This window comes from Indicator indicator, chromosome 13, assembly GCF_027791375.1.
Source record: "Indicator indicator isolate 239-I01 chromosome 13, UM_Iind_1.1, whole genome shotgun sequence".
In the NCBI taxonomy this organism is placed as follows: domain Eukaryota; kingdom Metazoa; phylum Chordata; class Aves; order Piciformes; family Indicatoridae; genus Indicator; species Indicator indicator.
In genome coordinates this window covers 3,268,735-3,292,096 of record NC_072022.1, presented here as the reverse complement: position 1 = coordinate 3,292,096, position 23,362 = coordinate 3,268,735, and the positions used below count along the sequence as shown (strand labels likewise).

The 23,362-nt window shown below is 41.7% G+C and overlaps 1 protein-coding gene across 1 annotated transcript in view; it reads left to right on the top strand.

Moving 5' to 3' along the window:
- Window positions 1-23,362, top strand: part of FARSB (phenylalanyl-tRNA synthetase subunit beta) — a 40,128-nt gene that overhangs the window by 12,005 nt on the left and 4,761 nt on the right. The window contains exons 11-16 of the mRNA XM_054386069.1: window positions 168-229; window positions 688-889; window positions 1,320-1,400; window positions 4,180-4,272; window positions 5,048-5,165; window positions 11,919-12,071. Coding sequence (XP_054242044.1) covers window positions 168-229; window positions 688-889; window positions 1,320-1,400; window positions 4,180-4,272; window positions 5,048-5,165; window positions 11,919-12,071 — 709 coding nt within the window. The remainder of the gene's footprint in view (window positions 1-167; window positions 230-687; window positions 890-1,319; window positions 1,401-4,179; window positions 4,273-5,047; window positions 5,166-11,918; window positions 12,072-23,362) is intronic.

The following is a 23,362-nucleotide window of genomic DNA, read 5'->3' as shown; positions in this document are numbered from 1 at the left end:
TTCAAGAATCCTGTTCTCTTAAATATTAATTTAATGTTCCACACTTGGCTGTAAATATAATTTTACTGTAATTAGAAGAAGCTAGTTTACTAAGATGTCAAAGCTGGATCCTCTTAGGAAGAAATAGTAGGCACTGGGTATGCTAAAAGCTTTGTATTTCTTTTTAGGAACTGGCTTACCGGAAAGAGAAGGTGAAACCTGAATTGATTAACAAGAGAGTAGGAATCAGGTATGTTATTGCAAGTGACAACATCAATTTTTGCTCATGAACATTATTTGTGGAAAAAAGAACTAGAAAACATTGATTATTGCATTGATCTAAAAATATTTACCCTGTGATTTTATTTTGTCTTTAATTTATTGAAAATTCAGGGGTTGTCTTGGGTAATTGGATCAACTCTGTAAGGCTTCTTCACTTGTTTTCAAGGAAAGTGAATCACAGAAAGATTCTTTATGGCCTCACATAACTGTTATGAAGTAAATAAAACTTCCTGTCTCTAGAGTCATAATCTGAACTGGTTTTGATGAAATGCCAAATCTGTGTACAGTCCATAAAGCATTTGGACATTCTCCATGATCGAAGGCAATGCTGCAGAAACATTGATTTTTTTTTTATTTTTTTTTTTTTACAAAGCCAGTCAATACAGTGCAAGATCCATAAATCACCACTGTCTTGTTTTGCTACAGTGAAACTCCATCAAGCCTTGCAAAGCTGCTGACCAGGATGTGTTTGAAGTCACACGTCGTAGGGAACACACTAGAGATTGAAATCCCTCCCACCAGAGCAGACGTTATCCATGCCTGTGATATTGTAGAAGATGCAGCAATAGCTTATGGTTATAACAACATTCAGATGACTGTTCCCAAAACGTACACCATAGCTAATCAGGTAAGATTTACCCCTTCAAATAAATGCTCTGTTGTCAGTAAATGGCTAGTGCATGCCAGAAGGGCTTTGGGGAAAAACAGAACCTAGGAATTAAAGATTTTGACATGCTTTGCCTTGAGAAGTATTTACCATGGATAGGATACAAAACAGATGCCCTGCTGATTTGAGTAAGTCCAAGACCAGTGGTTGCTGGTACTTGAAAAAAGGCAGGGTTGAAGTAGGGAGCCTGTTTTAAATCTCTAATTGGGAGATTTCATTTCCTCAGGCAAGCCTAAAGGCAGCTGGGCTGGTGTGTTCCAAAATTATAAGCACACAGCTTAGTACCTCCCCAGTGAATTCACCACAATGTAACAGCAGAATCCCCTTGGGAAAGAGCAGAAAAATGTTTTTAGATGGAAGTTGAAATATTTTTTCTTTCATTTTGTTTTAGCTCCCCCTCAATAAGCTCACAGAACTTCTGAGGCTGGACTTGGCAGCTGCTGGATTCACTGAAGCACTCACTTTTGCCCTGGTACATTAGATTAATTTCTTATTTTTCTTGTGTTGGAATGGCAATGCAGCTAAAATTGCAGAGAATGGTCTGAGGACATATTCCAAAGATGTCCCAGGATTATCCATTACTGTTTTGGCAGGTGATGGTTTACTAGTGCTTTGGAGTTCTAGTGTAATGTTTTGTGAGGTTGTAGGTGAGAGAAATTGAATGAGTCGCTGTTAATGTGGCATGTAGTTTTAAGCATAGAAGCAAAACTAGCTGCTGAAGGGATCCAGAGGGACCTCAAGAGATGGACCAGTGCCAAACTCATGAAGTTCAACAAAGCCAAGCACAAGGTCCTGCACTGGGCTGGGGCAATCCCAAGCACAAATGCAGGCTGGGCAGAGAATGGATAAAGAGCAGTCCTGAGGAGAAGGACTTGAGGGTGCTGATTGATGAGAAGCTCAACATGAGCCAGCAATGTGCAGTTGCAGCCCAGAAAGCCAACTGTTTCCTGGGCTGCATCAAAAGAGGCACAGCCGGCAGATTGAGGGAGGGGATTCTGTCTCTCTCCTTCACTCTGGTAAGACCCCACCTAGAGCACTGTGTTCAGCTCTGGAGTCCTCAGTACAAGAAGGACATGGAACTGCTAGAGCGAGTTTAGAGAAGGGCTGTGAAGATGATCTGAGAGCTGGAGCACCTCTCCTATGAAGACAAGCTGAGAGAAGTGAGGTTGTTCAGCCTGCAGAAGAGAAGGCTCCAGGGAGACCTTAGAGCAGCCATTCAGTATTTGAAGGGACCTAAATGATAGCTGGAGAGGGACTTGTTACAAAGGCATGTTGCAATAGGACAAAAGGTCATGGCTTCAAACTGGAAGAAACTTGGTTTAGATTAGACAATAGGAAGAAGCTCTTCCCCATGAGGATGGTGAGGTGCTGGAACAGGTTGTCCAGAGAAGTTGTGAAGGCTCCAAGCCTGGAAGTATTCAAAGGCAGGTTGGATGGGCCTTGAGCAAGTTGGTCTAGCAGGAGGTGTTCCAGCCCATGACAGGACAGATGGAACTGGATGATCTTTAAGGTCTCTTCCAACCCAAACCATTCTGTGAATTTATGAGTACTGGGTTTAGCCTAACTTGGTAGGATGAGATTGTAACACAACAAGTCTCTACTGAGATTTCACCCACCAGATGTGAAATTCATCATAGTTTGATAATCTCGAAGATAAACATAAAAATTTAGTACTTTCTGGTGAATATTACTACAAATGAATGATCACTCTTTCTGTTTGCCTCTATTTAGCATTCTTACTTGCCCAGGATTCCTTGCATTAGAATCATAGAATCAGTCAGGGTTGGAAGGGACCACAGTTCCAACCCCCCTGCCATGGGCAGGGGCACCTCACACTAAATCAGGCTGGCCAGAGCCTCATCCAGCCTGACCTTAAACACCTCCAGGGATGGGGCCTCAACCACTAAAAGACAGATATATTAGGATCCCAAGCTGATCTGAGTTATTCAGCCAGAGGGTTTATTTTAAGAGCACCCATAAAAAAGTTACAATACGCACCAAGGGGACACAGGTGCCTCTATGAATTTTCCCACAGCTGGGTTTGTTTTGCATGGAAGAACACCTGTAGAATAAGGGCTTTAAAAAACACTGAATGGGTAATATGATAAAAAACATGGACTCTATTACATTACTATAACTGAGAGCCTTTGTGAACTGCAGCAGGAGAAGTTTGTAAGATCACAAAATGGGAGGAGCTCCAGTGTAGCCACAATGCACTTTTATTAAATCATAGTAACACACTGGAGTTTAGCTATGCATCTGAAAACTGTTTAACATCATTTTCTCCTAGTAAGGTCAGCACTAATTTAAGATTTTAAGGGTTTTGTATTCAGTAATCCACTTTCTCAGATGGTATCATCTGCTTTTTTTCCTCACATTTGGTCTATCAACACACTTTTCTGAGTGCTGCCAGCGCAGAGGGAGTGCAGTATACTAGCAAATCCTCAATTACATGCCTGGTCTGCTCTTGGTTTCTGTGCTATATTAATAAAGCTGTAAATTCTTACCAGTAGCATCTGTTGCTGTATGCACAGACATCATCTGAACCTGATGAAGTACATGTGTATTTCTTTACTAACCAGCTGAAAAACACACCTTGAGAATGAGAACTTTAAAAATATTCCAACTTAAATGAAGACAACAACTGTGAGAATCCTGTGCAGCCATGAAAATTGATGGCTTGGCCATCTGACCTGGTTTTAGTACTTCACCTTCTGCACACAGGCCCTGAGGGATTGTTGTCTTTGTGAGAAACCTCAAGTACCAATCCCTTTATAAGTGCTGTTCTCAGAAATAAAGACCCACTGCAAGTCAGGAGGCAAAATCTGAGCCTCTGTTTTTAGCACAGATGACAGAAGCATAAGTCACAGAATCCCAGCATGGTGGGGGTTGAACAGGATCTCTGGAGATAATCCCGTCCAGACCCCCCACTAAACTAGGGTCAGCTAGAGCAGGTTGCCCAGGATAGCATCCAGTCACTCCTAGTTTTGTATCACTTGCCTTTTGTTTGTTTGTTTGTTTTAAATTAGCTTTATTTCTGTGAGTAATTAACACTTGTAGATAAACAAGTTTGTCTACTTAATTTTAAGACTGGGCTTAATTTTTGTGCTGAGTGGGTGTTCCACATAACAGTACGGGCCCTCAGCAAGTGCTACAATTGCATAGTTCATTCTTCCTATCAGATTTCATCACTGGCTTACTGTCTATTTTAACTGCTTGACCTTGGTGGGTTTTTTGTGTCTTCCTCTCAGTGTTCTCAAGAAGACATTGCGGATAAACTCGGCATGGATCTCTCTGCCACAAAAGCAGTGCGCATAGCAAACCCCAAAACTGCAGAATTCCAGGTGAGAGAGTTCAGGTTTGATTTTGAGAGCAGCACTGTCACAGATTCTCTGTTTTAAGAGGAGAGAAAAGAACTATCAGGAAATACAGTGTAAAAACTATGGAGCTGCTTTTCCTATGCATATTTGTGTGCTAAACTTGTTAACAGTTATGTTCTGCTACTCCTTCAGGGAGAAATACCCCATTTGGTGTGCAATACTATTAATGTTTCAGTAAAGAGAAATACCATGCTCTGTATGACAGCATGTGGCAACATTGAGGTCTCTTATTGTAGAAAATCCCAGATGATCAATCAGCTCCAACATTTATTCAGTATAAATGGAACTACTAGACCTGGCAAGCTCTAAACTTCCTGAGCTCTGGACAAGAAACGTGGTTTTACGTTTATAAACTGTTGTCGCTCCTCCTTTTTCTTTCCTTTAAATCCTGCATTGCCCTTTAAGCATCTTAATACTCATTGCTAGAGCAGAGTGAGAGCTCCAATACAACTCCTTCTCAGCTATTCTGACACCACCTAAAAGCGTGCCCATAGTTTTTATTTCTTTCAGAGCCTCTTTTTCTTCAAACTTCAACAGTCCCAGCTCCTTCAGTTGCTCTTCAGCACTTAGTATTTACCTTTTCCATAAGCGGGACTAAATTTGTATGGAAAAAAGTGTAAGAGGAAATCATATAGATTGTTTTGCACCCTGTGCTGCAGCTCAAGCACACCTGTGAAATGATAAAACCCCATCTGTTTTGGGAAGTGCTTCACTTGCAGTATCGATGTTTGTCCTGCAGGTGGCGCGTACAACCCTCCTGCCCGGGCTGCTGAAAACCATTGCTGCCAACCGAAAGATGCCCTTGCCTCTCAAGCTCTTCGAGATCTCTGACATTGTAGTGAAAGATCCTAACACAGGTAAGAGGAGGCTCCTCAGAATCCACATGGTAATAGATCTGTATTTCTGTATTAGTCTTATATACATTGGGGTTTTTATTGAAGTGAACAGCACAGGAGTGAAGAGATTGGCTGGATTAGAGAGACATGGTTCCAATTTAATTGCTGTCTCAAAAGTGCAAGTAGGTACATTGCAAACATTTTGAGGCATCAAAATGTCCCTTAAAATCTCTTGAGAATACTGCAAGGATAAGTGTGAGACAATTTAGCACCAAAGAGCCTGCTCTAAGTTGCTTGTGTTGATAAAACCATTTTCATTTACCCTTCAGCTAGTGCTCTTTCATACTCTTGCAGAGATACAGAGTCATAGAGTCACAGAATTGTTTAGGTAGGAAAGGACTTCCAAGATCATAGAATCCAACTCTTAACCCAGCACTGCCAGATCACCACTAAACCATGTCCCTCAGCACCACATCTACACAGTTTTTAAATCCCTCCAGTGATGGTGACTCCACTGTCTCCCTGGGCAGCTTGTTCTAGGGCTTGACAGCCCTTTGGGGGAAGAAATTGTTCCTTATGTCCAAACTAAATTTCCTGTGGTACAACTTGAGGCCATTTCCTCTTGTCCTATCACTTGTTCCGTGGGAGAACAGACCAACTCCCACCTTACTCCAGGTTCTCCTGAGCCTCCACCTGGGGTCCCTTCCCCACTGGAGCTAAACAATCCCAAGTCCCTCAGCCTCTTCTCACAAGGCTTGTGCTTTAGATCCGTCACCTTCTTTGGGCACATTCCAACAGTTCAGTGTCCTTCTTGGAACGATGGCGCAAAACTGTACCCAGTATTGGAGGTGTAGCCTCACCAGTTCTCTCATGTGAGAAACTAGCTGCTGGCAGCATTTTCAAGTGGACAAACCTTGGAGTACCAGTGAATACCAAGGGCAAGCTGCTGTTACAGCACTGGAGCCTGCTTAAGCTGCTGTGGTCTGAGAGATGTGCGGTGCTGTGCCAGCTGCATCTCAAGCCTGGGAATATCACAGTATCACGGTATATCAGAGACTGGAAGGGACCTCAAGAGATCATCAGGTTGTATTTGCAGGCAGTTTCTATTCTGGAGGGAAATGTGAGGGTCAGGGTGGCTCATCATGGATCCCTTTTCCATCTTTCCATTATATTTAAGCAGGATTGCTTGTATTTTTTCTACAAAATTATCATCTGGAAAACTAACAAGCAATCCGAAGACTTACACTGATAGATAGAGGGTAAAGAACAAAGTGAGTCTGTATATAAAATCATATAAATAAAGCTCAACAGAGCACAATTTCCCTTCTCATCTATAAAAAGATTTGCCTTATCTTTCCACTTCATCCAGCCATACTAAGAAAGTGTGGCTGCCCCTGAGTTGTTCTGTAACCTTGATTGTTTTACAAGAAGCAGCCATAACAGCTAGTTCAGTTTTCAAAAGCTTCAGTGAAAGCCTGTGTTTTGGGGCCTCTTTACACAGATTTCACTGTGCAGGATCAAAAGTATCCTTTTTGAGCTGGAAAAAAATGAATCAAATAAAATGAACTGTAAAAACATACTTTGGAACAAAGTTTGCCTGCGATTTATTTACTGATTCAGTTCTTTGTGTGGTTTGTGAGGGGATAAAGGGGCACCCAAGCTACAGCTTTTGGGAGGAGGAGCTTGTACACTGAGCTACAGCTCTGAAGGAAATTTTGCCTCAGTGAAAAAAAAGCTGACATGACTTGAAATTCAGCAGCAGAAATGCTTCTGTTATTTCATTATCTGGTTTCTGACCTTAGTGGTTGTGTTTAAGGTATCTGGGGTCTGCAAAACAAAGGTTTATATAAGGCATAAACAAAATGGCAAGTAAATGACTTTGGTGATGAAGCTAATTTGTAGAGTTTTTGGAGAGAAAAAAAAGCCTTGCCAAGCAAAATAAGCAATTTTAAGCAAACCACACAGACTTTTTTTTTTTTTAACACAGACAGTTTGGTGGTGCAGCTCCATTTCTTTTTGGGCATGCAGTCAGAACGCGGGCAGTGTGGTACACATGGCAGAAGAGCACCAGCATTCTTCAGAACCAGGAGTGGGGCTGTTTATCTTGGACTAAGGGGCACCTTTTTGGACTTTCAAGTGAAATTGTTTCATTTTATGCATGCTAGTCGTAGCTCTTGAAAGATCTGTTTAGCGGATGGCAGCTTAACAGCTTTGTAAAGACTGATTTGTGGTGAGCTTCATTTTGATGGGAATTATTACAGCAGATGAAAGATAAAGGCTTCTGTGGCAGCAGCTTTTTACCCTGTGCTCTGTTGTGGGCTGAGCATTTACAGACTGAACGGTATCTCAAATTATTATTAATGTGTTCAGGAAAACACTGTCTTCCTCAAATTGACTTGCAAAATTAAACTTGCCTAATAGTTTGAAAGGGAAGGGGGAAGAGAAATACCTAGTAACTGCAAACACTGAAAAATGTGAAGTTCTCCTCTCACATATGGAATGAGATTTCCTGCAGAACGCTTATGTCACCAGACTGAGTAATTGAATTTTATTATTTCATGATTTCGGCATGCCGAATTTCCAATTAATAATTTAAAAAGTAGGGGTCAAAAGAGTACTGACATTAACTGTATTTGAAATGGCATCTTAGTCATTGGTGTGTGAATGAACCTTAGCTCTGGTCCTTAGTAAAAGACCTACTTACACAGACCTCAAGCTTACTAAGGTGAACTGAACATATTTCTCTTCAGACATGTCTGGCAGAAAGGTTTGACCTACTAAATGAGCAAAATGCCTGCCAGATTTCATGTAACTAAATGGAACCAAAGCCAAGCAGAAATGTTTCAGCTCAAGGCAGGTGGAAATGTGCTGATATTGAGTGTTACTCAGCATTTGTATGGTTAATTTGTGACATCAGAGAGTCACTTTTGGGAGGATGGTTACACTAGTACAGCGCATAAATTATCACTTAACACCAGCTGTCCTAACAGAGAATGACCTTTCTCTCCCTTACCACAACAGAAGAACTTAATCCAATAGAAAATCACCTCTGACCAGTGATCTTGGAGAATCTGGCAAGCCCACATTTAGCACAATTTCAAGCATTTGTGTTTACAGCTGCTGCTGCATTTTGAAGCATTTTTCCAAACTGTCTCTACTCTAGTGTGGCCACATCTGGAAGTCTGTGTCCAGTTCTGGGCTCCCCAGTTCCAGAGACAGGGAACTACTGGAGAGAGTCCAGCAGAGGCTATGAAGTTGCTGTGGGGACTGGAGCATCTCTCTGACAAGGAAGGGCTGAAAGACCTGGGGCTGTGTACCCTGGAGAAGGGCCAGATGCTTTCCAGGGGTGTCCAGTGACAGGACAAGGCGGCAGGTACAAATTGGAACTCAGGAAGTTCCATCTGAACATGAGGAAAAATTTCTTTCCTGTGAGCGTTCTGGAACCCAGAACCAGGCTGCCCAGAGAGATTCCAAACCAGCCTAGACAAAATGCTATGCAACCTGCTCTCTGTGACCCTGCTTCAGCAGGTGGGTTGGACTAGATGATCTCCAGAGGTTCTTTCCAATCCCCACCATGCTGGGATTCTGTTAAATGTTAGTTATGTGCAGAAAACAGGGGATTTTTGTGAGGCTAAGAGACAGGTTTAAGTGAGCAGATGTCCCCTTTCAGTCCCCCACATCATCTTCCTGAAGCATCTCTGATTTGGAAGAGGGCAGTGCACAACACTGCTTTATCTTCCTCTGAGCTCCTTTGGCTCAGATCCCCAGCCAGCTGCCCATCTTTTGGATTGTTTTTCAGCAGCATCCCCAGGATGTGCTTTGAAGTCTCAGAAATACATACATATATCTGTACATACATATATCTGTAATTTAGGTTGACATCCTTGGCAGGCTCATTTGAAAAATGGAAATGTTCCATGGCATGACACAAGAGATCTCTTAAGTGAATTACAAAGAACTGAAGCATTTCTAACATCCACCAGCTTTTGCCTACAGTTCCTAGTACTTTTTTTTTTTTTAATCTTCCTATTGCATGTAATGAGTGAACTTCTTGTGCTGCAATAGAGCTATAAAGGAATAACTTTGATAACACAGTTCTTTTGACTGCTTGAAAATGCAGTATTTACCAAGCAATTCTACAGCTGAAAATGAGGTATAAAGATGGTGGTGTATGTTTATTTCTGATGCTTTAGTTAAGAATGGTGATCTGAAGATGCCAATGAATAGATGAATAATGATGAAATGAAAATTCAGATAGTTGTCACCAACTCTGCTAACATAATGACTCAGAAAAAAAGAAAATATCTAGCCCAGAGAACATGCTGTCTTAGGGAAGAGAAAACATTTTCTTTCTTACTGCACAGTACAACATGAAGATGAATTATCCACCATTCATGACTATTACTGATTTTTATCTTGGTAGAGATGGGAAACAGAGATGGGCACAATGGGACTGACAGGCTCAGGGACTGATGGGATGAAGCTAACAGAATGAGGTTCCATAAGGCCCAGTGCAGAGTGCTGCTCTTGTGTGACAACAGTAACCTGTAATGTGCCAAGCTTGGGGAAAAGTGGCTGGAAACTGCCTGGTGACAAAGGTCCTGGGGGTGTTGGTTGACAGCCAGCTGAATATGAGCCAGTGTGTGCCCAGGTGGCCAATAAGGCCAACAGCATCCTGGCCTGTGTCAGGAATAGTGTGGCCAGCGGGACCAGGGCAGTGATTGTCCCCCTGTACTCAGCACTGGTGAGACCACACTTGGAATACTGGGTTCAGTTTTGGGGCCCTGACTCCAAGAAGGACATTGAGGTCCTGGAGCATGCCCAAAGAAGGGCAGCAAAGCTGGTGAAGGGTCTAGGGCACAAGTCCTGTGAGGAATGACTGAGGGAAATGGGATTGTTTAGTCCAGAGAAAAGGAAGCTGAGACAAGACCTTCTCAATCTCTACAGCTTGCAAACGGAGGTTGTAGCTACTCGGGCATCCGTCTCTTCTCCCAAGGAATAAGCAATAGCACAAGAAGAATCTGCCTTACGCTGCTCCAGGAGAAGCCCCGGAACAGGCTGCCCAGGAAGGTGGTTGAATCACCATCCCAGAAGACATTTAAAAGCCATGTAGATGTGGTGCTGAAGGGATATTGTTTAGCAGTGGACTTGGTAGTGTTGGGTTAGCAGCTGGACTCATTGATCTTAAAGGTCTTTTCCAGCCTAAACAGTTTTATGATTCTGTGAACAGCCACCATGCTCAGAAATCAGCTCCTGGGATTATTGGTATTTCCTCTGCTAGCTTTTGCATTTCTGTGTTGCCATTTTAACTTCAAGATTGCATTCTCCAGAATTATTTAACACTGCAAATTGTTACCATGATAGGAAAAAGTGACAAAATGCAGACTTACTACCACAGTAATTTCAGCTTTCAGTGACCAATGAGAGAACTTGCAGCTGTACTGCCAAGTGGCTGCCCTAGAAGTTGAAAGGCCTTTTGGCTCAAAAAAACCTCTGCTTTCATCTTTTGTGTTGGCTCCTGCTCCTGCATTCTGCAGTGCTTTTTAATCCATGTATTTCTAGTCCTTGGTAAATGTGATTAAATGATTAGTTGGGGCAGATAAACAGGATGGATATTTAAGAGAATAGTCACATGAAGAGTCCTTCCCTGGTTTCAGCATGAATGGCCGTTGTCTATGCCATGTCTTGCTGAACACATGCCTACATTTAAACCTTGAGAAGGTAAAGGCCTGAAGGCAATAAAGAAGTTCTCTACATTAATCAGTATTTTGTATTTTGCTGCTACTAATTGGCAGCTGTGTCAGTACCCTTGTTACTCTGTTTATAGATTTTCCTCTCAAGAAGTGAAAAGGTAAATGTGTAAAGCTTTGAAGGTAGCCACAGAAGTCCTAGAGTGGATACTGAAACGTTCCAAGTCAGTTTGGTTGGGGCCCTGAGCAATTTGCTCCAGTTGAAAATGCCCCTGGTGACTGCAGGGGTTTGGACTAGCTGACCCTTAAAGGTACCTTCAACCCAAAGCATTGTATGATTCTGTAACCATAACTTCTACTCATTCGGAAAGTTTAAAGAATAAAAATGCCTTTTGATGAAATCAATAGTGTAAGAAAACATAGAGGAAGGAGAAGGCAGAGGTTTGACTTAAGAACTGCCCAAAGTGGGAGACAGTTACTATCAGTCTTGAGGTTGTGCAGTGTAGCATGTTTTTCACAGTCTCCTGGTTGTGAGGATGTCCAAAATGACCATGAAAACCACCAGTTGTGATCTGGAAACCTGTGTGAATTGAGATCTCATACATCACCGTGCTCATGTTATTACTCATCTCAAGTTGTCATCTGGTTGTTTTGTGCTTGTAGTTACTCTGCAGCTGAGTTCTGCAAGTATTTAGCTTTCCCACCAGCATCACAAGTTTTTTGAGGTTTATGGAGTATTTGCATTGTGGCTAGTCTGGGTTTAATGTCTTTAACACTTAACTACAGGCTTGGTACCTGTCACTGTATAGAAGACACTTGTATGTAACAACCCTTTTTCCTGCCCAAAGCAAAAGATATTTCAAATCTGTCTTCGTATTTCTGACTGTGAGCATCCAGTGCTCACATTAAAATTATCTGAGGAAGCAATGAGATCCTGACAAGTATGTCAGAAAAGACACTTCACATGCTCATTTCTCCTTTCAGCCACAAGTGCCTCACATTACAGCAGAGAACTGATGTAAAAGGCAGTGTTGAAAGCGTGATAAACTTTCCCAGCTAACATAATGGTTTTCTTCTTCTTCAGATGTGGGTGCAAGAAACTACAGGCATTTAGGTGCAGTGTATTACAACAAGAGCCCAGGGTTTGAGATTATCCATGGTTTGCTGGACAGGGTCATGCAGCTGCTTGAAGTACCACCAAATGAAGAGAATGGCTACACAATCAAGGCAACTGAAGGTAAGGAAGGCAGAGGGGCAGTGTGCTGCAGAGCTTGTTCTGGAGCTCAAATGTTCCCCTACAACCTGAGGTGAGTGTGGGGCGGTTCTTAGCAATAGGCACTAAGGATATGTGCTAGAATATATGCTCTGGTTTGATGAAATTAAGATGAAAAGGTGTTCACTGCATTTGCTGACTGTAAAATGGGATTGCTGCCTTTTGGTGAGTTAGAAATTGCTAGGTGATGGCTTTCCAAGGAGGCTTACAATAAAGTGTGTGCCATGAGCTTTGTGAACTGCTTATAATGAATTAATTATTCTGCTGATTGCAAGAATAGGTAGGAATTCACTGGATTGATGAATATGCCAGATACCCACTGTATTCTCTTTGGCTAACAGTTCCTGGAAAAGACATCTGCTTACACTTGGTTAGTTAGTTTACATCTTTACCTATAGCTCATACTCGTGCCCATATGAAGATACATGCCTTGTGTATCCTATACTAAAAACCTGTTGCCTTTCAGACCAAACAAGCAGTTTTATAACACCTCTCCTCCTTCTCCACACAGGGTGAGCTCTGCATGAATTAAAAATAACATCTTTAAGTGCAAAATCTCCTCTGTGTGAGTGCTTATGCATGTAAGAGCGCGAGCAGGCAGGGTGACCCCATTACTTCAATAAGAGAGCCACTAGAGAGCAAGCACCTGCAATGAATCTATTCTGCTACCTAAATAAGTATAGTAAAGCCAGGCTGCAGGGGTAGCAGCTATGATTTACTTCTACATCATATAGTGGTGTTCAGAGAGGCAAGATGCTGACTCAAATTGACTCAGCTTGAAGTGCCTCCATTCTGCACTCACTGGAACAAGTGGCACTGACAGAGTCCCCGACAGCCTGACACAGTTTGACTATTCATAGAACTGTAATGAAAAATTTAGCTGTCTCCCTGTTTTGTAGCATGCTGCCAAAATGCAAAACATAAGAACTCAGCTAAGGGGGTCTCCCAGCACTTTAATGCATGTTTCTGTCATATAACAGTCAGGCTTTTTTCCTCCAGCTTTTTGACAAAATACTGTTTTGCTCAGTTTTATTTAGGCCAAGCTTCCAAGGGGTTTATTACAATATTGTTAACAGAATCATAAAATAGTTTGGGTTGGAAGGGGCCTTTGAAGGTCATTTGTAGGAGGAGTATTTAAACAATTTATTATCCTAATTCTACCACCAAGCACAGAACAAGTTCTTGTTTGGAAGGAGGGTTCAGTGGGGGAATTAGAAGAGCTGAGTACCCAGCCATCACTGAAGCAAAAATGAGCTCTTAGATTCTTCAAAACTCTTCTGTAGCTCAGTTTTGAACAGATATATCAAAGTTTGCTTTAGGGATGAAAATATTTCCGAGTGCTTTATATTCTGCCCTGTAGCATTTCAATGATGTACAACTGGCTTCAAAAAACTGGAGAAAAGAACTCAAAAACAATGGTAGCAGAGCAAAGAAGTTATTTCTAGACACTAGTGCTGTTTGGTATTCCTGATTCTGTGGTATTTGTAATGCCCATTTCAGTTTCTGGCATTCCCATGACATTACTTCACAATACACTGTGTGAAGGATGAATTATGCCTTGTCATATGCAATATATTATGAGCAGTTTGTGGCTTTTGGCTATAGATAGACAAAAAAGTGCCTACTGCTTTCAGCAGTGATACAGAAACTCTCCTGGGATGGTGTGTGGATTCCTTGCAGTTCTCCTGACATTGAATTTAACCTTGGAACCAATGCAGACAGCTGATACTCTAGTGCCATAGTGAATGCAGCATCACTGCACCAACTTATTTAAAAACCTTCACTGCAGAGATGCTGGAAGTCAAAATAGTTTGGGGGATCTTGGTGGTGGTGGTTTTGGGGAGTTTAACTTGCTTCACAATCTGCCAATTAAACACATGAGAGAAACTGTCAGCAGAGAGTATTGTAGAATCATTAAGGTTGGCAAAGACCTCCAAGATCATTAAGCCCAACCATTACTGCAACATTGCCAGGTCACCACTAAACCATGTCCCTCAGCACCACATCTACATGGCTTTTAAGTTACTCTAGGGATGGTGACTCCAACACTGCCCTGGGCATCTTGTTCCAGGTCTTGACACCCCTTTTGGGGAAGAAATTTTTCTTAGTGTCGAGCCTAAGCCTCCCCTAACAAAACTTAAGGCCATTTCCTATTGTGCTATTGCTTGTTCCTTGAAAGAAACTAACCCCATCTCTCTCCAACCTCCTTTCAGATAATTGCAGAGTGAGAAGGTTTCTTTTTAGTCTCCTTTTCTCCAGGCTAAACAACCCCCATTGCCTCAGCTGCTCCTCAGAAGACTTGTGCACAAGACCCTTCACCAACTTCATTGCCCTTCTCTAGACACTCAAGCACATCAGTGTCCTTCTTGTACTGAAGGGCCCAAACCAAATTACAGATGCAGCCTCACCAGTGCTGAGTACTAGGGGGGGCAATCACCACCTCTCTGCTCTGCTGGCCACACTGTAGCCAATGCAGGCCAGAATGCTGTTGCCCTTTTTGACCACTTGGGCACATGCCACCTCATATTCAGACACCTGTCAACCAACACCCCCAGGTCCTTTTGTGCCAGGCAGCTCTCTTCCCCAAGCCAAGATGATGAAATAAGGGCAATTGCTGAGTCATAGAATGGTTTGAGTCGAAAGGGATCTTAAAAAAGATCTAGTTCCAACCCTCTGCCATGGCAGGGACAAAAAAAGATACCCTGTAATATCTTAAGGGTGTTACAGGATACTGAGAATTCAGAGGAACAGTGGGAGTTACTTCAGAGATTTTAAATCTGGGTATTACACATGGCATGGATTCTTAGATGCATTTTTATGGAACAGGCTTTTTTACTGACTGTGCCAAACGAAATTTTATGCAGTTGAAAAAGGGTCTATCCTGACTTAGAAGAATCCTAGGCACTTGTTCTGTATGTCATCTTCAGAAAACTTGAAAGCAACATGGTGCAAAGTTAGGGTTTGGTCCAGTTGGTTTTATTCCTTGTATAACTGATTAAAGTAGTTGAAGACAACAGAGGGAAAAAATGATGAGCAACAAAGAAGAGATAAGAGATGCATTTGGCACAGATTTGCCTCTTCTCCAAATTCACTTTGAAAAACAAAATGCCTGTACTGCAGTCCTGTTTGGTCCATATGTGCAAATCATGGTTATTTAAGCTCCTTCTGTTCTCCAACACCTAAGTGCCCTGTGATGTGACCTTAAGGTCAGAGCCTTTTTGCCTTTATTGCAACACCTGTGGACAGGAGTACAGATGCTAGAAAATCTGGGTGAAATTGTGATGTTCCCCTGGCCTTTGCACTGTGCTTTGGTGTAATCTGAGCTAGGTAATAAATGGAGAAGAGCTGTTTAGAGCAGCCTTAAGGAAGAGTTTGAGTGACTGAATTCAAAGATTTCAACATCCATTTGGCACTTGATGCTTTTCAGGTTCTTAAAAGTTACTAATGGAACCATTATTTTTTGTCTTATTATCACTGCATATACAAAAGCACACAGTTTTAAAGGCAGAATGGGCTTTTGGCTACAGTAGTGAATCCTACAATTACAGGCCAAGAAAAACATTTGCGATTTTTTCGTTGGTTAATGGCACAGGCATCTGCAATCAAACATGTCTTGAAAGGAGTACAATTGTTGCATCAATCCTCAAACTTGTAGGTGCTCCAGAATTAAAAAAAAAAAAAAGAAAAAAAAAAAGCCTAAACCTCTCAATTTTAGCCAGTTCCTTAGCATTAAAAGATAAGGATCAGTATGTATCAGGATTAGGATGTAAACCAAATAAAGTCAAACTTTTAAAACAGAAATATTGGTAGAAATCCCACAAATGTGCTCATATGTTGTCAGATAATCCAGTTAAAAGCTGGATTTTTTTTTTTGTTTGTTTACTTTAATTGGTTTCAGTTCCCATGGAACTTGGAGGTGATAATGATATTTTAAGACATTCTTAACTCCAGGTTTTAATCCCTGCAGGACTGGGGATGTTTTCTTGCAACATTTTGGTCATTTTGTGCTTGTGGATGACCATTTTCTTCCTGAAATCAGGACCCAAATCACAGGATGTTAGTCCTAGGATTTAAGTCTCTACTTAAAGTCTTGCTTAGGCCAAAAAGAAGCAAGGGGCTCAGTAACTACTGCCAGTGAATTTGGTATTGGAGTCTGCAAAGGAGAGGTGTGAAGCGCAAGGCGTAATTATCAGTGGTTGCATTGGAATATTTAAAATGCCTGTCCCTTTTTTAAGGGAAGAAACTAATTTTGCAGCACCTTCTGAGAGTCTCTGTGCTCTGTAAGTTGAAATGAATTGGGGACAAACTCTGCAAAGGGAAAATATCATCCATATTTTATGAAATTGAAGCCATCTGACAGGCTCATTATCTGTGAGTGGTAAATCTGTGCCTCAGAACTGCTCACTCTGCTCTACCACCTTCCCTGACCAAACCGATATCATATGAAAGAGCAAACACAAACAATCCCTGAACAGTGAGAAATAGACAGGAGATAATTCTTTTGTACATTCATCATTATGAGCTTTGGCTCACTCTTGGATTTTTTTTTTTTAAACTAAACGTTTATGCCATTCATTCTTTGAGGGTAATCAACAGCTTAGTAAAGCTGGGAAATCAGACATGTATGCTGAACACAAACAAGCTGAGTCTTGCTTCCTTCAGTAATTGACAGCTATCTTTCAAATAATTAAAAAGAAAAAAAAAACCACAACCCAAACCAGGAGAATTTGCATTCTCCTCTTTTTACTGCCCTGATTTAATTAAATGAAAGGTGTGGTAAAGTGTAGAAAATCTTAATTCCACAGTAAATCACAGTAATAGCTTCTCATTTAGTAAGGTTTAGCTGTGAAATTAGAGGTGTAATAGTTATCTCCATAACTAAGAACATCAATAAACAGTTGCTTTTATAACACTAATTACACCACAAACAACTTTAAAAGAAGATTTAGAGTGTGAATCTCAGTTCACAAGGCAGGAGGAGAGAGGTCTGGGACTAGTTTTGAGCTACGTGTACAGAATTGAACCCTGGCATATACCTCTGGTGATCAGTTTAAGTTGAAAAACTGTCATCCACAGATGCTTAGTACCAATGTCAAATTTGGCATTATTAATACCCCTTTTATTATGAGGAGCTTGGTTCCTCTTAATACCAATGCTAGCCTTCCAGTTGCTTGTCTTGGCAGCCACAGCATTGTTCACAAACATCATAGATAACTATAGGAAATGTGCCAATTGTACTGGGAAGCCTCCAAATACCATTTGTGACTTACTCAAAGATATCAGTCAATTCTTAATCCATTTGACTGCCATTTTTTTTTCTCCCCCAGGATCAATCTAGATCATCTAATTTGAAATACTGGCAGCATATTAACATCTTTCTAGGATTACAGAATTTCCAGTGTTCTTACTATAGATTTACAGCAGCAGGCAGGATATTTGCTTTGAGAAGTGCGTCGTAATCCTGGTGCCTACAATTCCCAGCATTTCAGAAGCATCCACGTCCCAGCAGATGTAACCCATCATTTTTCCAGTGGGCCAGGAGAGACTTTGTTATATTCCAGAATAGCTTTTTGTTCCCCAGATGACAAGAAATATTTACTAAAAATACATTTCTAAATCACGTTCAACCAGTCTTATTAGCAAAAGTATCTACTTTTTTTCCTCAGTATCAGACTAGAAGAAAGATGAGGACAGACTTTAGCAGGGCCTGTCACAACAGGGCAAGGGGTGATGATTTTAAACTAAAAGAAGGAGATTTAAACTAGGTGGAAAGAAGAAATTTTTTATGCTGAGGATGGTGAGACACCGTCCCAAGCGGCCTGGTGAGGTGATAGATGCCTCATCACTGGAAACGCTGCAGGCCAGGTTGTCTGGGGCTCTGAGCAACCTGATGGAGTTGAAGATGTCCCTGGTCACTGCAGGGGGCATGGTTTAGATGACCTTTAAAGGTCCTTTCCAACCTAAACCATTCTGTGATTCTTAAGGGAAAAAAAAAAAATTCTGCTGCTGTCTTTATTGCTGCCAGACATTTACTATTCAGTCAATTTTCTCAATGCATTTTCAACCAGTGTTATTCATCACATTTCATGAAGTGCAGTTTCTCTCATTTTTGTCTGTAAGTAGCTTTTCTGATTTTTACCACTTCAACACTAAATATGACAGTGTTTTAGCCACAGCTGTGCCCAGTTTGTTGTGAAGCTGGTACTGATTTATCAAATACATTATTCTTGAAGATCTTCTCATAGTCCATTTCTCTTTTTCTGTTTGTTTCCCGCCCCCCTGCCCTTCATAGTGTTAATTCATGAAGCTGACTAAGAGATAATGGCAGGGTTTTTTTAATCTGACTTTTATTTTGAAATGTACTTTCCTACTCCTGGAAGGAGTTTCATTACAAACAATTTTAAGGCAAAATTGTATGTTTGTCATTAGTTTTTGTGGCTTTTCCAGTGTTGGCCCCTACTTTGAGATCTGATAAATTTCTAATTAATTACTCATCCTTTTCTCTTGACCAATTTCTCCTGCAGCATCAAGGGAGCTTAGTTAAATGAAGAACTACAGTTACAACAACTCAAAATTAAATTAGCTAATAAAGTGGGTGTGGCTATTCACTTAATGCCCCTTTAATTGTCTGTACCTCTGCTCTTTATTTCATGCTGTAAATAGAGGACTGAAGATTTATAGGAACTAAGTCCCTACAAACTCTACAAACTTAAGCCAAGTTTATTTCTGTCTTACAAAGCATCTTGCCACACTAGCACTTATGCCTCAAGTTTGGTTGTAGCTGGATTAACAGCCAGAGAGGTACCTGGCAAAGGTACAGACCGGGAGAGTTGTTTATATAATTTAATTAGACAAAACAGGAGCCTAAAGTGTTTGGAATATCTCCAGATAAACCTGGTTTGCCAGAATTTGACAGTAAACTGTAGCACTGGATGTCTTAGAGGTGTCTTGCTGTTGTAGGTGATGCAACAATAAGTTTGTGGCAAACCCCATCATTAGGGTCTGGGAATAAATCTCATTTCATTAGCTTTGTGTTGCACAATTGATTTTTGTTCTGAAGGAAGAGGCTATCCAGACCAAGTTTTGAAGAGGACTTTGTCCTTCCTTCAGCTCCTCTCCTGAAAGTTTTTGGACATTCCTTCCAATACCCTTCAAGTCTCATCTTCTTGCACGACTCCTAAACAGGTGTATCAGTTACAGCAAAAGTACATTATTTTAACACAGTATGAGATAGTAAAAGGTTTGATAGGCTTGGATTTCTTTGTCTTGTAAACCTCCATCACCAAATCACATTTGACACACTTCCTTCTCCCCCTCGCCCCATGAAATAAACAATAAAGGAACACAGAAAATATTTATCCTCAAATCCAGGAGATAGATTCAGAAGAGAAACTCCCTTGAACTTGACTCGTTTAGAAGAATGTTTCCTGTAGTGTAACAGTGAGAGGAAAAGTCTCTGATAACAGCAAGAATATTCTGGAGAGGGATGTTAAGTCAGCTCATGAGGAGACACAAGTTACCTTCCCTTCCTCTTTTTGCAAGTACTAACTAATCAGGATTACAGTGCTTGGCTTCCCACTGCATGACATTCTGACAGGTATAGGATGCTCTAAGTAGCAGCATTTCTCCTGACAGACTTTTCACCTTCTACCAGTTTTTGTCAGTTCCCAGAACTATCTAAATCATTGGCTTTTGTGTTCCTGCACTCAAGGTGTTGATTTCTTCTCCCTGGTTTTCCCAGTATTTGCTTTTCTGCTGTTTTACTCAAGAGTTTTATTCCCCCACAAAAGCAACTGCTTTTTTTAATCCTACATCATAACAAGCCTAACAGATAAAAAATCTGCCTCGCATCAAGAATTTCAAATGTCTGGCACAGCTTACATTATATAATGCAAAAATAGGTTATTTCCATTTGTTCTGTCTCCTTACATTTTGAAATAGGGAATTATTTCTTAACCATAAATTGTATTTTCAATGTTGCAAAGCCTTCTCTGGAAAAGAAATGATTCATCCAACCCTGGAGTAGAAATAGCAGCAAATTGCACATCTCCTTTCTTAGTGAAAAGGGCCAGTGACCTGTTCAGTGAGGGTCAGGGTGCACGTCTGTTTGCACCAGCTACATTTGACCGTTGCTGTAGCTTCATGCTTCAATTCTATTTTCACCTCCTGCTACGGATGGAGGCCAACTAAATGTCTGAATGCTTCCATTTTCGCTACAGTGAACACAGAGGTGCTGGAGCATGTCCAAAGAAGGGTAGCGAAGCTGGTGAGGGGTCTAGAACACAAGTCTTGGAGCGCCTGAGGGAACCGGGGTTTAGTCTGGAGAAAAGGAGGCTCAGGAGAGACCTTCCCACTCTCTGCAACTCCCGGAAAAGAGGCTGTAGCAAGGTGGGGGTCAGTGTCTTTTTCCAAGGAGCAAGAGGAAACAGCCTCAAGTTGTACCAGGGGAGATTTAGGTTGGATGTTAGGAACCATTTCTTCCCTGAAAGGTGATATAAAAGCCATGTAGATGTAGTGCTGAGGGACATGGTTTAGTGGTGATCTGGCAGTGCTGGGTTAACAGTTGAACTGGATGTCCTTGAAGGACAAAAGAACTCTGTGAAAAAATGTAGCCACTGACTTAGCTGTAACTCAAGAAGATGTTTAATTGCAGTATTCAGTCAAGTTTGTGGATTATTCTCTGTATTTCCTAGTCAGTCTGGACAAGGATTCTAATATTCAACCCTATTTTTGGCTATCCAGTGTACCAGTCCAGGTAAATACTTGATTGTCCCTTTACCCCCTTCTGCTCTGCCCTGTGTGTGGAAAAACATATATATAGGAATCAGGAGGATGTCCCTTAGACACAGGAGATATTGACATCATACAGATACTTCTTCTGTCATCTTTTCAAGCACTAGTTATTTTCTGAGGAGAAAAAAAATAAATCTAAGGCACTGAGTTAGTCATAAACACTGGTACCATCCTGTGACTTTGCGTGTGAATGTATCTGCCAACAGAAATAATTAGTTGAAAATGCGAACCTGATCCTAAGAAGTAAACCAACATCTAGCCTCCCAAAACTAAATCCCATCCCCTGCAACACAGGTAGAACACTTCACCAGGTGAGTCGAGATGAGGTAGTGATCGGGCAGCTGCGGTGACTAAGGGGTTGGAGAATTAAGATGAAAGCCTTTGGAGGCCAGATGAGCTCTGCTCTATTACCTTCTTAAGCTTCAGCTTCCGATGTTCCTTCAAATTACAGGAACAGACAAGTGGGTTTGAAGGCTTAGTGCAACTGTAGGCCCATAATACTACTTTAATCTATTTCTTTTTGAAAAGGAGGGAAGAGTAAGGTAGAGAAAAGAAACTGTGCAAGGTGTTTGACAACAAAGAGTGCAGGGAACTTGGAGCTCTTTGAGGGTCAATTAGCCAGAAAATGTGCTAAAGACTACATGCTCTGTTGGATTATTGGCCAAAGAATTACCCCAAAGCAATCAAAGTGGCCCTGCTGCCTCAATGGAGAGAGGCAATTACGCATTTTGAGGATGTGCTGCAAAAGCTTTAATTAAAGGTGTTATTTCTACATCAGTGAACACTGGAAATTAAATTCTTGCTTGCAGCAACAAGAAGTAGCTTTTGTCTTTTCCTTGCATGCAGTATGTCAGCATAAGACCTGACCAGCTCTGGCATCTCTCCTTTAGTGATGCATATTGTGTTTCACCCCACCCCTTCTCCTAGCTACCACTTTTAACACTGACATATTAAGAGGTGGATTTCCACTACTAGACTGTCTGGCTTCCTCTGGCATTGTGGAGGTCTTTATCAGCAAGGACAAGATGGTCTCTGACTAGATTTCAAGGTGAAGTTTATCAGGTACTGTTTGCACGCAGAGCGGAAAGGATTAACTCTATGAGCAGCAATAAATCTATTATCCCTAAGAGGGTGGTGTAGCAGACTAGTTTTAAAATCAATTTTGGTTCTCCCTGTACTTGCTGGTACAACCTACCAGATCTGTAAGAGCAGCCACTTAATGCAATCATACCAGCAGCAAATGCAGCCCCTCCCCAGCACACCTCCTGATAATGGTGCCTTCAGCTGTGCTTTAGGGGCTGCTTGGCCAGCAAAAGCTTCCTTCAACAAGACCATGCTCCTCACAACCATCCCATTCTTGATGATATTGCATGCACAGACAGGACAAAGTATTGTCAGCTTTGAACTCCTGCTGAAAAGCTTGTGGAAAGATGCCCTTTGGAGTCCTTTTGCCATCAAAGCTTTTTGGAAGCTTTAGAGCACTGGGCTTCACCTTATGGTGTGACTTACTGAAATGAGGGAACAGTGCAGGCATTTTCTGCTGATGCCCCATATGTGCAAGCAGTAAGAGCACTTCTTTGACACAGCCTTGGCTCTCACTCTAGAGTCTGATGCTTCAAGAGCTGACACGATAGCCTAGTCCACAACACAAGTTTGACAACACCATTGCTGTCTACTTGAGAGTACAAGAAACACACAAAGCAGGAAAAAATCCTTACCTGTTTCCTGGTTATTTCGATGAATGCTCTGCTTTGCTTTCCCCCTCTGCAGGTTGCTCAGGTCCTGCAACCCATGGCTGCTCCTCAGCATAGTGAGGTTCTTCTACTTGAGGTGGTCATTTTATAATCACAGAACTGTAGGGGTTGGGAGGGACCTCTGGAGATCATCTACTCCAACCCCCCTGCTAGAGCAGAATCACCTGGAGCAGATCACATAGGAACACATCCAGGTGGGTTTTGAATGTCTCTAAAGAAGGAGATTCCACAACCTCTCTGGGCGGCCTGTTTCAGTGCTCTGTCATCCTCACAGTAAAAAAAGCTTTTCCTTATGTTCATGTGGAACCTCCTGTGCTCTAGCTTGCCCTATCATTGGACATCACTGAGAAGAGCCTGGCTCCTGAGGACAATCTCAGCAGTACAGACAAAGAAGCTCTGCCTTCTTTTTATCTTCTGTCACCTGGGCACCCACCTCATTCAGCAGTGAGGCTGCATTGCCTCTAGTGTTAGTCTTGTCTGCAGTGTACTTAAAGAAGCCCTTTCTGTTGTCCTCGACCTCTCTTGCAAGGTTTAATTCCAAGGAGGCCTTAGCTTTCCTAGTTGCCTCCCTACATCCTGTGACAAGAGTTGTATACTTCTCCCAAGTGGCCAGCCCCTCCTGTAGACTCTTCCTCTGTTTGAGTTAGGCCAGCAGTCCCTGTTTAACCATGTGGGGTCTCCTGGCTCCCTTTCTTGATTTCCTACCAG